We start from the raw sequence: 16629 nt of genomic DNA on the forward strand, positions 1-16629 counted from the left end.
AGGAGAGAGCATATCTCACCCATATTGGCCTCTCTTCATTGGCTTCCTGTTAATTCTAGAATAGAATTTAAAATTCTTCTTCTTACTTATAAGGTTTTGAATAATCAGGTCCCATCTTATCTTAGGGACCTCATAGTACCATATCACCCCAATAGAGCGCTTCGCTCTCAGACTGCAGGCTTACTTGTAGTTCCTAGGGTTTGTAAGAGTAGAATGGGAGGCAGAGCCTTCAGCTTTCAGGCTCCTCTCCTGTGGAACCAGCTCCCAATTCAGATCAGGGAGACAGACACCCTCTCTACTTTTAAGATTAGGCTTAAAACTTTCCTTTTTGCTAAAGCTTATAGTTAGGGCTGGATCAGGTGACCCTGAACCATCCCTTAGTTATGCTGCTGTAGACTTAGACTGCTGGGGGGTTCCCATGATGCACTGTTTCTTTCTCTTTTTGCTCTGTATGCACCACTCTGCATTTAATCATTAGTGATTGATCTCTGCTCTCTTCCACAGCATGTCTTTTTCCTGATTCTCTCCCCTCAGCCCCAACCAGTCCCAGCAGAAGACTGCCCCTCCCTGAGCCTGGTTCTGCTGGAGGTTTCTTCCTGTTAAAAGGGAGTTTTTCCTTCCCACTGTCGCCAAGTGCTTGCTCATAGGGGGTCGTTTTGACCGTTGGGGTTTTTTTCTGTAATTATTGTATGGCTTTTGCCTTACAATATAAAGCGCCTTGGGGCAACTGTTTGTTGTGATTTGGCGCTATATAAATAAAATTGATTTGATTTGATATGACCCGTAGCCAGGGTCGGACTGGGAACAAATTTCGGCCCTGGCATTTTTCCTCTGGACCAGCCCACTATTGGCCCGACGAATCCACCCCCAAACACGCACACCCACCCGTCCATACCGAACCCCCAATGAACAAATACTATACACCTAAACACCATGAACACACACCTAAACACACACTTTCACTGTCATTTCACCTTGATCATAGTACAAAACGCGTTCCCGGCGCCACGAGGGGGCGTCCTGATAACATTAAAGGCAATTACATATTTTGACGAAATTGCAAGTTTAAATGACTATATATATATATATATATATATATATATATATATATATATATATATATATATATATATATATATATATATATATATATATATATATATAAACATCATGAGGTTTGTCACAGAAATCCTACTTTACAATCACACTGCAGTCATTGTTAAATTATTTCCTTTTGCATTTATAATAAACATTTGTATTTATTTAGTGTTTATTTTTCTGGTTGAAATAAGATATAAATAATCTACCAGACTTCAAAAAATAAAGTTTCCATGTTATTTTATTTGTCTAAAAATAAATGTCTGAGGTTCCTTATGTTAAACAAGAAATTATCTAATCTGAAATAACAGGTGGTTTTAATACAGATGAAAGGTTTCTAAAGAACCATTTATTGATTTATTTACCTATTTTAATTACAAGTGTTCTAAACTTTTTTTTTAACAGTAATCAGAAATTTTGAGGTAACAACAACAAAAAAACATTTCCAATGATTTTTCTTCAGAAAACTGCTCTATAAATGAACAGTCCTGTCACACGTTAATGTTTTGTACAGATCAGTGGTTTCTGCCACGAGTCTTCCGTGTTTTGGGCTGACGCGTCGTTCCTATTGGACAATGTGAAGGTACGTCACAGCTCAGTGTCGAAAGTTGGCGCACCTCATCTCGACAGAACACCGGCTCTGTGTGGAATGCAGGAGATCATTTGACCGAGCGTCTATACATTCAAATAATAATAAAAAAAACAATACTGTCATCACTCTTCACTCTTAGTCAGTCTCTTGCCACGGTGCAGCGTAAATACACGAGCTTCACAGGAGCGCACGTCTCCTCTGGTGCGCACTTTTTTTGGGGGGGAGGGGGGGTGATGATAAACTCATCACCCCCTTAATATTTATTTTTCTGGCGTCGGGTCTGACAAAATCAAATCAAATCAATTTTATTTATATAGCGCCAAATCACAACAAACAGTTGCCCCAAGGCACTTTATATTGTAAGGCAAAAGCCATACAATAATTACGTAAAAACCCCAACGGTCAAAACGACCCCCTGTGAGCAAGCACTTGGCGACAGTGGGAAGGAAAAACTCCCTTTTAACAGGAAGAAACCTCCAGCAGAACCAGGCTCAGGGAGGGGCAGTCTTCTGCTGGGACTGGTTGGGGCTGAGGGAGAGAACCAGGAAAAAGACATGCTGTGGAGGGGAGCAGAGATCGATCACTAATGATTAAATGCAGAGTGGTGCATACAGAGCAAAAAGAGAAAGAAACACTCAGTGCATCATGGGAACCCCCCAGCAGTCTACGTCTATAGCAGCATAACTAAGGGATGGTTCAGGGTCACCTGATCCAGTCCTAAGTATAAGCTTTAGCAAAAAGGAAAGTTTTAAGCCTAATCTTAAAAGTAGAGAGGGTGTCTGTCTCCCTGATCTGAATTGGGAGCTGGTTCCAGAGGAGAGGAGCCTGAAAGCTGAAGGCTCTGCCTCCCATTCTACTCTTACAAACCCTAGGAACTACAAGTAAGCCTGCAGTCTGAGAGCGAAGCCCTCTATTGGGGTGATATGGTACTATGAGTGATGAGTGACTATGAGTTACAACTACCCTTTCAAGAATTTTTGAGAGAAAAGGAAGGTTGGAGATTGGCCTATAATTAGCTAAGATAGCTGGGTCAAGTGATGGCTTTTTAAGTAATGGTTTAATTACTGCCACCTTAAAAGCCTGTGGTACATAGCCAAGTAATAGATAGATTGATCATATTTAAGATCGAAGCATTAATTAATGGTAGGGTTTCCTTGAGCAGCCTGGTAGGAATGGGGTCTAATAAACATGTTGATGGTTTGGAGGAAGTAACTAATGAAAATAACTCATACAGAACAATCGGAGAGAAAGAGTCTAACCAAATACCGGCATCACTGAAAGCAGCCAAAGATAACGATATGTCTTTCGGATGGTTATGAGTAATTTTTTCTCTAATAGTTAAAATTTTATTAGCAAAGAAAGTCATGAAGTCATTACTAGTTAAAGTTAAAGGAATACTCGGCTCAATAGAGCTCTGAATCTTTGTCAGCCTGGCTACAGTGCTGAAAAGAAACCTGGGGTTGTTCTTACTTTCTTCAATTAGTGATGAGTAGTAAGATGTCCTAGCTTTACGGAGGGCTTTTTTATAGAGCAACAGACTCTTTTTCCAGGCTAAGTGAAGATCTTCTAAATTAGTGAGACGCCATTTCCTCTCCAACTTACGGGTTATCTGCTTTAAGATGCGAGTTTGTTAGTTATACCACGGAGTCAGGCACTTCTGATTTAAGGCTTTCCTTTTCAGAGGAGCTACAGCATCCAAAGTTGTTTTCAATGAGGATGTAAAAATATTGATGAGATACTCTATCTCACTCACAGAGTTTAGGTAGCTACTCTGCACTGTGTTGGTATATGGCATTAGAGAACATAAAGAAGGAATCATATCCTTAAACCTAGTTACGGCGCTTTCTGAAAGACTTCTAGTGTAATGAAACGTATTCCCCACTGCTGGGTAGTCCATCAGAGTAAATGTAAATGTTATTAAGAAATGATCAGACAGAAGGGGGTTTTCAGGGAATACTGTTAAGTCTTCAATTTCCATACCATAAGTCAGAACAAGATCTAAGATATGATTAAAGTGGTGGGTGGACTCATTTACTTTTTGAGCAAAGCCAATAGAGTCTAATAATAGATTAAATGCAGTGTTGAGGCTGTCATTCTCAGCATCTGTGTGGATGTTAAAATTGCCCACTATAATTATCTTATCTGAGCTAAGCACTAAGTCAGACAAAAGTTCTGAAAATTCACAGAGAAACTCACAGCAACGACCAGGTGGACGATAGATAATAACAAATAAAACTGGTTTTTGGGACTTCCAATTTGGATGGACAAGACTAAGAGTCAAGCTTTCAAATGAATTAAAGCTCTGTCTGGGTTTTGGATTAATTAATAAGATGGAATGGAAGATTGCTGCTAATCCTCCGCCTCGGCCCGTGCTACGAGCATTCTGACAGTTAGTGTGACTCGGGGGTGTTGACTCATTTAAACTAACATATTCATCCTGCTGTAACCAGGTTTCTGTAAGGCAGAATAAATCAATATGTTGATCAATTATTATATCATTTACTAACAGGGACTTAGAAGAGAGAGACCTAATGTTTAATAGACCACATTTAACTGTTTTAGTCTGTGGTGCAGTTGAAGGTGCTATATTATTTTTTATTTTTGAATTTTTATGCTTAAATAGATTTTTACTGGTTGTTGGTGGTCTGGGAGCAGGCACCGTCTCTACAGGGATGGGGTATTGGGGGGATGGCAGGGGGAGAGAAGCTGCAGAGAGGTGTGTAAGACTACAACTCTGCTTCCTGGTCCCAACCCTGGATAGTCACGGTTTGGAGGGTTTAATAAAATTGGCCAGATTTCTAGAAATGAGAGCTGCTCCATCCAAAGTGGGATGGATGCCGTCTCTCCTAACAAGAGCAGGTTTTCCCCAGAAGCTTTGCCAATTATCTATGAAGCCCACCTCATTTTTTGGACGCCACTCACACAGCCAGCAATTCAGGGAGAACATGCGGCTAAACATGTCACTCCCGGTCCGATTGGGCAGGGGCCCAGAGAAAACTACAGAGTCCGACATTGTTTTTGCAAAGTTACACACCGATTCAATGTTAATTTTAGTGACCTCCGATTGGCGTAACCGGGTGTCATTACTGCCGACGTGAATTACAATCTTACCAAATTTACGCTTAGCCTTAGCCAGCAGTTTCAAATTTCCTTCAATGTCGCCTGCTCTGGGCCCTGGAATACAATCGACTATGGTTGCTGGTGTTGCTAACTTCACATTTCTCAAAACAGAGTCCCCAATAACCAGAGTTTGATCCTCGGCGGGTGTGTCGCCGAGTGGGGAACAACGGTTAGAAATGTGAACGGGTTGGTGGTGTACACGGGGCTTCTGTTTAGGACTACGCTTCCTCCTCACAGTCATCCAGTCGGCCTCCTTTCCCGGCTGCTCGGGATCTGCTGGAAGGGAACTAACGGCGGCTAAGCTACCATGGTCCGCACTGACTACAGGGGCCTGGCTAGCTGTAGAATTTTCCATGGTGCGGAGCCGAGTCTCCAATTCGCCCAGCCTGGCCTCCAAAGCTACGAATAAGCTACACTTATTACAAGTACCATTACTGCTAAAGGAGGCCGAGGAATAACTAAACATTTCACACCCAGAGCAGAAAAGTGCGGGAGAGACAGGAGAAGCCACCATGCTAAACCGGCTAAGAGCTAGTAGTTGCGCTAAGCTAGCGGATTCCTAAAAACACACAAAGTGAATAATGTGTAAATAATTTAGAGGTGATTCAGCAGAGGGAGTGCTTTACTTAAGGCACGTAAAGATTACACTGTGAAACAAATTGTTATCTAGTTAACTAGATCAATCTAACTGCGCAGATTAAACAGCTAACAGATACAGAAAAACACCGCTGTGCTCCGGAACAGGAAGTGATACAATACCGCAGTGAGAGCCAACCACCAGTAGAGGCCTAAACCAGCACACAAGCGGAAAAAAAGTTTTTGTGTCTCCAAAGTGTGTGTGTGTGTGTGTGTGTGTGTGTGTGTGTGTGTGTGTGTGTGTGTGTGTGTGAGAGAGAGAGAGCGTCACACAGCAGCAAATTAAGGAGCTGAAGTCCGTAGCTGTTGCATTTATAAGATAATTATAGTGGGCGATTTTAACATCCACACAGATGCTGAGAATGACAGCCTCAACACTGCATTTAATCTATTATTAGACTCTATTGGCTTTGCTCAAAATGTAAATGAATCCACCCACCACTTTAATCATATCTTAGATCTTGTTCTGACTTATGGTATGGACTCCCTCCTGTCTGATCATTTCTTAATAACATTTACATTTACTCTGATGGACTACCCAGCAGTGGGGAATAAGTTTCATTACACTAGAAGTCTTTCAGAAAGCGCTGTAACTAGGTTTACGGATATGATTCCTTCTTTATGTTCTCTAATGCCATATACCAACCCAGTGCAGAGTAGCTACCTAAGCTCTGTAAGTGAGATAGAGTATCTCGTTAATAGTTTTACATCCTCATTGAAGACAACTTTGGATGCTGTAGCTCCTCTGAAAAAGAGAGCTTTAAATCAGAAGTGCCTGACTCCGTGGTATAACTCACAAACTCGCAGCTTAAAGCAGATAACCCGTAAGTTGGAGAGGAAATGGCGTCTCACTAATTTAGAAGATCTTCACTTAGCCTGGAAAAAGAGTCTGTTGCTCTATAAATAAGCCCTCTGTAAAGCTAGGACATCTTTCTACTCATCACTAATTGAAGAAAATAAGAACAACCCCAGGTTTCTTTTCAGCACTGTAGCCAGGCTGACAGAGTCAGAGCTCTATTGAGCTGAGTATTCCATTAACTTTAACTAGTAATGACTTCATGACTTTCTTTGCTAACAAAATTTTAACTATTAGAGAAAAAATTACTCATAACCATCCCAAAGACGTATCGTTATCTTTGGCTGCTTTCAGTGATGCCGGTATTTGGTTAGACTCTTTCTCTCCGATTGTTCTGTCTGAGTTATTTTCATTAGTTACTTCATCCAAACCATCAACATGTTTATTAGACCCCATTCCTACCAGGCTGCTCAAGGAAGCCCTACCATTAATTAATGCTTCGATCTTAAATATGATCAATCTATCTTTATTAGTTGGCTATGTACCACAGGCTTTTAAGGTGGCAGTAATTAAACCATTACTTAAAAAGCCATCACTTGACCCAGCTATCTTAGCTAATTATAGGCCAATCTCCAACCTTCCTTTTCTCTCAAAAATTCTTGAAAGGGTAGTTGCAAAACAGCTAACTGATCATCTGCAGAGGAATGGTCTATTTGAAGAGTTTCAGTCAGGTTTTAGAATTCATCATAGTACAGGAACAGCATTAGTGAAGGTTACAAATGATCTTCTCATGGCCTCGGACAGTGGACTCATCTCTGTGCTTGTTCTGTTAGACCTCAGTGCTGCTTTTGATACTGTTGACCATAAAATTTTATTACAGAGATTAGAGCATGCCATAGGTATTAAAGGCACTGCGCTGTGGTGGTTTGAATCATATTTGTCTAATAGATTACAATTTGTTCATGTAAATGGGGAATCTTCTTCACAGACTAAAGTTAATTATGGAGTTCCACAAGGTTCTCTGCTAGGACCAATTTTATTCACTTTATACATGCTTCCCTTAGGCAGTATTATTAGACGGTATTGCTTAAATTTTCATTGTTACACAGATGATACCCAGCTTTATCTATCCATGAAGCCAGAGGACACACACCAATTAGCTAAACTGCAGGATTGTCTTACAGACATAAAGACATGGATGACCTCTAATTTCCTGCTTTTAAACGCAGATAAAACTGAAGTTATTGTACTTGGCCCCACAAATGTTAGAAACATGGTGTCTAATCAGATCCTTACTCTGGATGGCATTACCCTGACCTCTAGTAATACTGTGAGAAATCTTGGAGTCATTTTTGATCAGGATATGTCATTCAAAGCGCATATTAAACAAATATGTAGGACTGCTTTTTTGCATTTAAGCAATATCTTTAAAATTAGAAAAGTCTTGTCTCAGAGTGATGCTGAAAAACTAATTCATGCATTTATTTCCTCTAGGCTGGACTATTGTAATTCATTATTATCAGGTTGTCCTAAAAGTTCCCTAAAAAGCCTTCAGTTAATTCAAAATGCTGCAGCTAGAGTACTGACGGGGACTAGAAGGAGAGAGCATATCTCACCCATATTGGCCTCTCTTCATTGGCTTCCTGTTAATTCTAGAATAGAATTTAAAATTCTTCTTCTTACTTATAAGGTTTTGAATAATCAGGTCCCATCTTATCTTAGGGACCTCGTAGTACCATATCACCCCAATAGAGCGCTTCGCTCTCAGACTGCAGGCTTACTTGTAGTTCCTAGGGTTTGTAAGAGTAGAATGGGAGGCAGAGCCTTCAGCTTTCAGGCTCCTCTCCTGTGGAACCAGCTCCCAATTCAGATCAGGGAGACAGACACCCTCTCTACTTTTAAGATTAGGCTTAAAACTTTCCTTTTTGCTAAAGCTTATAGTTAGGGCTGGATCAGGTGACCCTGAACCATCCCTTAGTTATGCTGCTATAGACGTAGACTGCTGGGAGGTTCCCATGATGCACTGTTTCTTTTTATTCACCTCTTTTTGCTCTGTATGCACCACTCTGCATTTAATCATTAGTGATCGATCTCTGCTCCCCTCCACAGCATGTCTTTTTCCTGGTTCTCTCCCTCAGCCCCAACCAGTCCCAGCAGAAGACTGCCCCTCCCTGAGCCTGGTTCTGCTGGAGGTTTCTTCCTGTTAAAAGGGGTTTTTTCCTTCCCACTGTCACCAAGTGCTTGCTCATAGGGGGTCGTTTTGACCGTTGGGGTTTTTCTGTGATTATTGTATGGCTTTTGCCTTACAGTATAAAGCGCCTTGGGGCAACTGTTGTTGTGATTTGGCGCTATATAAATTAAATTGATTTGATTTGATTTAAACATTAACAAAAATAAAGCACAGTTAATTAGGATAAAAGAAATGATTCCAACCTTGTAATCAGTAGGAGAGCGGAGAGAAGCCCATTCCATTCAGAGGGGCGGGAGCGGCCGCCTGCTCTTCTTGCAATCTGATTGGCCACCCGGTATGCTTCTCCAATTGTCATTGGCTGTTGGTCATGTCAATCATTGTGCTCGATGTAAGTCTCCATTGTGTGATCAAACGGAAACAAAACTGAAACCTAGAATAAGACTGCGCCGTGTATGAAACACTACAGAACTTTTATTTTGACACAAATTCAGGAAGTGGCTCTGCAGCTGCGCCGATTAAATGCTGTAGCTTCACCGATCACGGACTTTCCTCGTGTTGACAGGTTCGAGAACACTGTATATTTCCATAATCTCAATAAATATGGGACGGCCGGCCCACGCACGTCTGAACGTGCAGCGGCCCACTGGGCAAATGCCCAGAATCACAGATTATCAGTCCGAGCCTGCCCGTAGCCAACGTTTGGCTAACTCCGACTTCGTTTGCCTGTGTTTTTCCACTTATTGTTGCTACAACTGTACGCATTGCACTCCGCCATTGTCCTCAGTGCTGGCCAACCCATGTGGGCCGGCCAGGCCACTGCAGCCCAGGCAATCGCAAAAATCAACGACCGTGTGTCACTACCTGGGCTGGAACAGCCCATGTAGGAGGCAACATGTCGATGACCATGCCTGACGGACAGAGCCGCGACTTAGAACTCGAGCGTACTTGACAAGGACTCATTATCAGCATAACCTGACAGGATTACTAGTGATTATGTAAATAGCTATTTTTTCTTAAATGCACTACAGGTACACTTTAAAGCAATAAATATATATATTATGATCGGCAAGTGGCCTCTGTGTGTGTGTGTGTGTGTGTGTGTGTGTGTGTGTGTGTGTGTGTGTGTGTGTGTGGCTTCGATCACAGAAAAACTGGGGAGAGTCGCCATTTGGTATGTTTATGTATTTTGGGTCAAGGATGAATGCTGCAAAAAACAGAAAGTTGATCGGACAAATATTTTTGGAGAAAGTAGAAATTTTATCAAACCAATAAACAATGGATGCTGTGTTGCAATGCGCCATGGGAGTTTGGGGCTTTAAATGTTATTGTGGTTCATGTTAGTTTAACAGTTTTGTTGGTGGTATTGATTTATTGTGCTTTTGTAGCTTAATTGGTTCAGTCAGTTTAGATAAGTGTCATGTTGCTGTTACCATAAGTGAAATGTTTAGTGGATTTATTGTCTTCAGCCACTGTCTTTGTTTGTCAAATTAAAACCACCTGCTTACAGCAGCTGTGTGTGTGTGCAAGCAACTTCAATCAGGGACAAACAGCACAGCAGCACAGCTGACATTTGCTGTTTGGTGTGTTTATGTATTTTGGGTCAAAGATGAATGGCACCAAAATGGAACACTGATAGGACTAATAGTTTGGAGAAGCTATGAATATAAGCTAACATTGCTAATTACATTCTGGACTCACCCGGCTTTCCAGCAGGGGGAAGTAAATCATCTTTATATTAAAAGTGTGAGTGCATATAATTATAAATACATTAAAAAAAATACATGGGTGGCACAAGAAAGTGAAAACACTTATTTCCATTGTGGTCCATTTAAAAATCAAATGACAAAATAGAGGTAAAAATAAAATAAAATAATAACAGTGTGTATATGAGAGCAAAAACCTAAACAATTTATAAACACATTAAGACAGTAAATTAATTTTAAAAATTACATAATTAACAGGAAATAAAAGGGCTGAGTTCTTCTTTTAAAACCTGTTGAAGTCTAAGGTTCTAAAAACATTCTGGACTCACACACCATTCTAACTCATTATAGAATCTTGACTTAATTTATTACCACCCTTGAAAAATGTCAGCTACCTATTTTATGAACACGACCCAATCTAGAGCCCGTGGATCCCCATGGACAACACACTAGTACATCTGTCTATCTGTCTATCTCTGATTGAAATTTTTTACATTTTTTTCATCAAGATTTTTTCTCGAAACCCTTTTCTGGTCGCAACTCAGAGTTTAAGGTAAAACAAGGTGGAGACGGTTAAGAAAAGAGCAAATTGTTCTCCTGCTGAACAGATTATATTTCACTCACTAACCATTGCTGCTCTTTTTTAATGCAGCATCATATTCTAGAAACACTTTAAGCAGCACATTATTTAAATACATCAGGAGAAACACATTTTTAGTGAAAGTGGACCTTTGGTGGTTGGGGTTCTGGGGGTCACTCTAGGCTCCCATATTTCCTGGATTACTTTGACAAGAAGATAGAAGACATATCCCAGCATGCCTTAACCCAGCCACTACACCCTGCTATTGATGTGGGCGCCATTACTGAGGTGTTACCTAGATTTACAGGATTTGATAGTATCTCTCTAGACATGCTGACGAAACTCGTAACGTCAACAAAAAGCACAACCTGTTTATTTGATCCTATACCAACAAAACTGTTTAAGGACCTGTGGTCCACTCTTGGGCCGACTGTGCTGGAAATTATTAATCTCCCATTAACCTCTGGATCTGTTCCTAAATGTTTTAAATCTGCAGTGATTAAACCATTACTTAAGAAACCTAATCTTGACCCTAGAGTATTGAAAAACTATCGGCCGATATCAAATCCATCATTTTTCTCTAAAATTCTGGATAAAGTGGTGTCACAGCAGCTCGTAGACTGTTTTACTGAGAATAATCTCTTTGAGCCACTGCAGTCTGCTTTTAGAAAATATCATTCCACAGAGACGGCTCTCACTAAAGTGGTGAATAATGTTCTGCTTACAATGGATTCGGACACCACTACGGTTCTGTTGCTGTTAGATCTCAGTGCTGCATTTGATACAGTGGATCATCATATTCTACTTGATAGGCTGGAAAATCATTTTGAGATTACTGGGAGTGCCCTTGCATGGCTGACGTCATACTTGACCAGTCGTTCTCACTGTGTTTTGTACAGTAACACTACCTCTAACCTTAGTGACATGAAATTTGGGGTTCCTCAGGGGTCTGTCTTAGGCCCCCTGCTTTTCTCCCTTTACAACCCCAATTCCAGTGAAGTTCTGACATTGTGTAAAATGTAAATAAAAACAGAATACAATGATTTTCAAATCCTCTTCAACTTATATTCAATTGAATACACCACAAAGACAAGATATTTAATGTTCAAACTGACAAACTTTATTGTTTTTGTGCAAATATTTGCTCATTTTGAAATGGATGCCTGCAACAGGTTTCAAAAAAGCTGGGACAGTGGTATGTTTCCCACTGTGTTATATCACCTTTCCTTCTAACAACACTCAATAAGCGTTTGGGAACTGAGGACACTAATTGTTGAAGCTTTGTAGGTGGAATTCTTTCCCATTCTTGCTTGATGTACGACTTCAGTTGTTCAACAGTCCGGGGTCTCCGTTGTCGTATTTTGTGCTTCATAATGCGCCACACATTTTCAATGGGCGACAGGTCTGGACTGCAGGCAGGCCAGTCTAGTACCTGCACTCTTTTACTACGAAGCCACGCTGTTGTAACACGTGCAGAATGTGGCTTGGCATTGTCTTGCTGAAATAAGCAGGGACGTCCCTGAAAAAGACGTTGCTTTCAGCATTGATGGTGCCATCACAGATGTGTAAGTTGTCCATGTCATGGGCACTAACACACCCCCATACCATCACAGATGCTGGCTTTTGAACTTTGCGCTGGTAACAATCTGGATGGTCTTTTTCCTCTTTTGTCTGGAGGACACGACGTCCATGATTTCCAAAAACAATTTGGAATGTGGACTCATCAGACCACAGCACACTTTTCCACTTTGTGTCTGTCCATTTCAAACAGTGGTGGGCACAGCTAACCAAAAAGTTAGCTTTGATAACAGCTAATCAGCTAACTGAAACGTTATCTTTTATGAAGCTAAATCGATAAACCACCCAAAAAATTATCGGAAGCTACAGCTAACTGGTCTCCGGTACACTTGCAACTACTAACAAGCTGATTTTGAGTTTTAACACCATGATTGGTAGTGTCAATGGCAACCACAAACCCAACCAATGAGTCAGCATTTCTGTCTTTGTACGCCCTGCCCACTGCTGAAAGCTCCTGTTTACTACATAGCTTGCAGCAGTGGAGCAACAAAGCTCAGCTCTACACACACACACACACACACACACACACAAAAAACGTTATTATTCCTTAACAGCATATAGCAGTGTCACCATGAGGCAGAGGTCTTGGAAAATAAAGCAGTTTTGACTTATGGTTATGTCATCTTGGTAACACTGTGGTTTGTTAATTTGCTGTCTGTCTCGTAACTCCATTTGAGTGCCGGCAGTCTCATCTGGCTCAGGCTCAGGATACAGTTTGGTTGCTGTTGGTGTTTTGTCTGTCTCTGCTTCAAGTTCTTGTGAAGCAGATGGTTCAGTTTTTGGTTCCTTTCTTTACTTTTTCTTCCTGCTAACCACAACCACACCTTCATCATCCTCCTTTTTCACAAACATTGCCTTAGTCTCTGTGACTCCTTTCCTTCTTTTCACACATTGTTCCAGCCACAACCTTGCTGCTTTCAGCTCTTCCTCTTTCTGTCCCTTTGCTTTCCCTGTCTTCCCTGCCACACTTACTTATAACTGTCCCACAACGTCCTTCCAGTCCTCCAACTTCAGCTTCCCAGAAACACCATATTTCTTCTTACACTTTGGCAAAAACCTAACAGTATCAGGATTTAAAGACAACATAAATTTCACATCTCATGTAATTCTAGGCTCCTCCTTGGAACAACAACAATTGCCCATAATGACTACGTAATTACCAGAACTCACTGTTCGCTAGAATGCATTTACTGTTATGTGGTCCTTCAGTACCACTATTCTCAAAGGGTCATTTCAGCATGACCATGCTAAAACAGCTGTATAACTTAAAAAACTCAACACCTTACTTGTTTTGCTGACTCCGTTCCATTCGTCTGGGTCCGGATGCCGTCAATCCGCTGTTGGCAGTCGGAGGTGACTCTAAATCACCGGCCTGGCAAGGAACGACCCCTCCCAGGTCTTTGCTTCAGTCCCACTATTAGGGACCGCAGATTGCAGAACAATTACTGAAGACAGGATACCGGTCTGACGGACTACACATTGCCACAGGAACAGGCCCACTGACAGCATGAGGACTGCTGATGACCCCTGCCTGTGGCATAACTGCCTGTGTGGACTTCTCATTAAATACATATTCCTTTGTTATTACGTCATGTGTTTTAATTTCCTGTTTTCTGTTTCTTCAGCTTTGTAAAACTTTGTAAAACCCTTGTAACTGTTAGCATGGCCCAAGCAGAGGGTCACCCCTTTGAGTTTGGTCTGCTTGAGGTTTCTTCCTCAAATCATCAGAGGGCATTTTTTCTTACCACTGTCACCTTTGTTCCTGCTCTAGGTGTTGTAAGGTTAGACCTTACTTGTGTGAAGCGCCTTGAGGCAACTTTGTTGTGATTGGCAAGACTCAGGGGGGTGAACCTCTGCTTGGACCATTCTAACAGTTACAAGTTTTTACAAAGTTTTACAAAGCTGAAGAAACAGAAAATAGATTATCAAGAAACATAATAATATAAAGAAGATGAGAAGTCCACACAGGCGTCAGCACCACAGGCAGGTGTCATCCACGCCGTTAGTGGGCCTGACCCCGCTACAGGGTCACTTTCACATGCAGACTGCAGCATACAGCACCTGCCTCAGGTCTTCCACCTCACAGTCTGTCCGGGCCCTTCAGTTCGGATCCGTCTGTTGTGTGGGCCGCCAGAAGAGGAGGTACTGCTGGCCCACCACCAGAGGGCGCCCTGCCTGGAGTGCGGGCTCCAGGCACCAGAGGGCGCAGCCGCCTCACAGGAGCAGCCAGGGTGACAGCTGTCACGCATCACCTGCAACAGCTGTTACCAATCAGCAGGGGTACATCAGCAGGACGACGTCTCCACCTCTTTGCCGAGATATCGTTCTACCTGGAAGGTAATATTCTCAGCTGACTGCTTGACAGTAACCTTTTGTGATTTTTGTGAGTGATAACAGACCTTTTTTCCAACGAGAGGTGGAGGTAGTTTTCCTGCCGTGCGGATTACTGGGTGCAAACGCGCCCACCTTTAATTGTGTTTTTGTTCCTCGCCAGCAGTACCAGGTCCGACACGCGGAGGCAGTGGCCACCTGGGAGTTCGGGACTTGGCGGCTCCAGTATTCCCGGGGTCTGGTGGCGGAGGAAATCGTGTGGTTCCGGTTCTGCTTTGGACAGGCGTCTCCTATCTTCGAGCCTGCCCACACGACACCTTTGTGAATTGATTCTGATCTATTGTTGTAATCTGTTGTATTTGTTGTGCACATTCACAACAGTAAAGTGTTGTTATTTGACCTACTCCATTGTCCGTTCCTTTGCGCCCCCTGTTGTGGGTCCGTGTACCGACACTTTCCCAACACCGTCCATCATTCGTACCTCGGACAGAGAGAAAAAGAGTAGAATCAGTCAGCCAGAAAAAAAATACAACTGGGGTATAATTCATCAGCAGTAAACAACAAGAAAAACAGAAGAAATACTAAGGTGATCGCCGGCCACTAGCCCTAAGCTTCACTAAAAGACCCAGACTTTAGATAAAGTTGAAGCCACAACACGCGCCGTTTACTAATAAAATGAATTAAAAGTAAATAGCATAGTAACATACTGTGCCAGTATGCTAGCCATACGAAAAGGAAAATAAGTGAGTCTTAAGTCTGGACTTGAAAGTCCAGACTTTTATTAATGCAGGGAGATCACAGGGGCACGATAAGAGAAAGCTCTATGACACGCAGACTTCTTATTCACCCTAGGGACACTAAGGAAGTTCAACCTGCCACAGGAGCTGCTGGTGAACTTCTACTTGACCATAAACCAGTCTGTCCTCTGTCAGTCCATCACTGGCTGGTTTGGTTCAGCAACCAAAGTGGACAGGAACAGACTGCAGAGGGCAATCAGGACAGGGGAGAAGATCACTGGTGCCAACCTGCCCTCCATCCTCGATCTGATCTCTTTCAGAGTGAGGAAGTGGGCAGCTGGCAGCAGCAGCAGCAGTGACTCCTCTCACCCAGGATTCACAGTCTTCTCACCCCTCCCCTTTGGTTGGCGCTACAGATCACTGTCCGCCAAAACCACCAGGCTAAGAAATAGTTTCTTTCCCCAAGTCATCAGTATGTTGAACAAACATGTTTGATGCTCTTAATGGGCAAACCTCTGCACAAATACACAATCTGTAAAAAAAAAAAAAAGTAAATATATCTGTAAAACTGTGTATATTTAAGCTCTTTATCCCTACAGCATTTATTGTTATTTCTCATTTATGTTTACTTTTGTCCACCATGTTTATTGTGCAGTGTGACCAAAGAGAATTCAGAGACAAATTCCTCGTATGTGCATTCATAGTTGGCCAATTAAATCGTGGCAGAACGGTGGCTTAGTGGTTAGCACTGATGCCTCACAGCAAGAAGGTCATAGGTTCAGTTCCCACCCGCGGCCTTTCTGTGTGGAGTTTGCATGTTCTCCCCGTGTTTGCGTGAGTGCTTCAGGTTCCTGCCACATCCAGAGACATGCAGGTTAGATGGAAAGGAAACTTAAAAAAACTTCACATCTCCCTTGTAAAAGAGATCTTGATCTCAGTTGGACTAACAGGATAAATAAAGGACCCAAAATCTGATTCTGATGAGGTTTTGCATAACCGCAGTGACAAAGAAACCTGCTGAGTGCTGCTGATGTGTTTCTCTGGATCAAACCAGGTTTTCCTGCAAACCTGCAGCTGACCACAGAGGAGGAGGAGCTGAGACCTCTGAGGGAAAGGAGACTTTCTCAGAAGAACCAGACGCCTCCTGCAGGAGCGACAACATACAGCAGGTATGTACAGCACTGACACTGAACCGAGATCAGGAGCTAGCCAACATGTGGAGTCAAACCAACAGCTCTGATTAACTGATCAATTGTTTATAAAGGAA

At 42.1% G+C, this 16629-nt stretch overlaps 1 protein-coding gene across 2 annotated transcripts in view; it reads left to right on the plus strand.

Annotated features, from left to right (window-relative positions):
* entr1 (endosome associated trafficking regulator 1) overlaps positions 1–16629 on the plus strand; it is a 44236-nt gene that overhangs the window by 18429 nt on the left and 9178 nt on the right. For both annotated transcript variants that reach the window (XM_034171423.1, XM_034171424.1), the window contains one exon: positions 16417–16531. In XM_034171423.1, coding sequence (XP_034027314.1) covers positions 16417–16531 — 115 coding nt within the window. The remainder of the gene's footprint in view (positions 1–16416; positions 16532–16629) is intronic.

This window comes from Thalassophryne amazonica, chromosome 5 (assembly GCF_902500255.1).
Source record: "Thalassophryne amazonica chromosome 5, fThaAma1.1, whole genome shotgun sequence".
NCBI lineage: Eukaryota > Metazoa > Chordata > Actinopteri > Batrachoidiformes > Batrachoididae > Thalassophryne > Thalassophryne amazonica.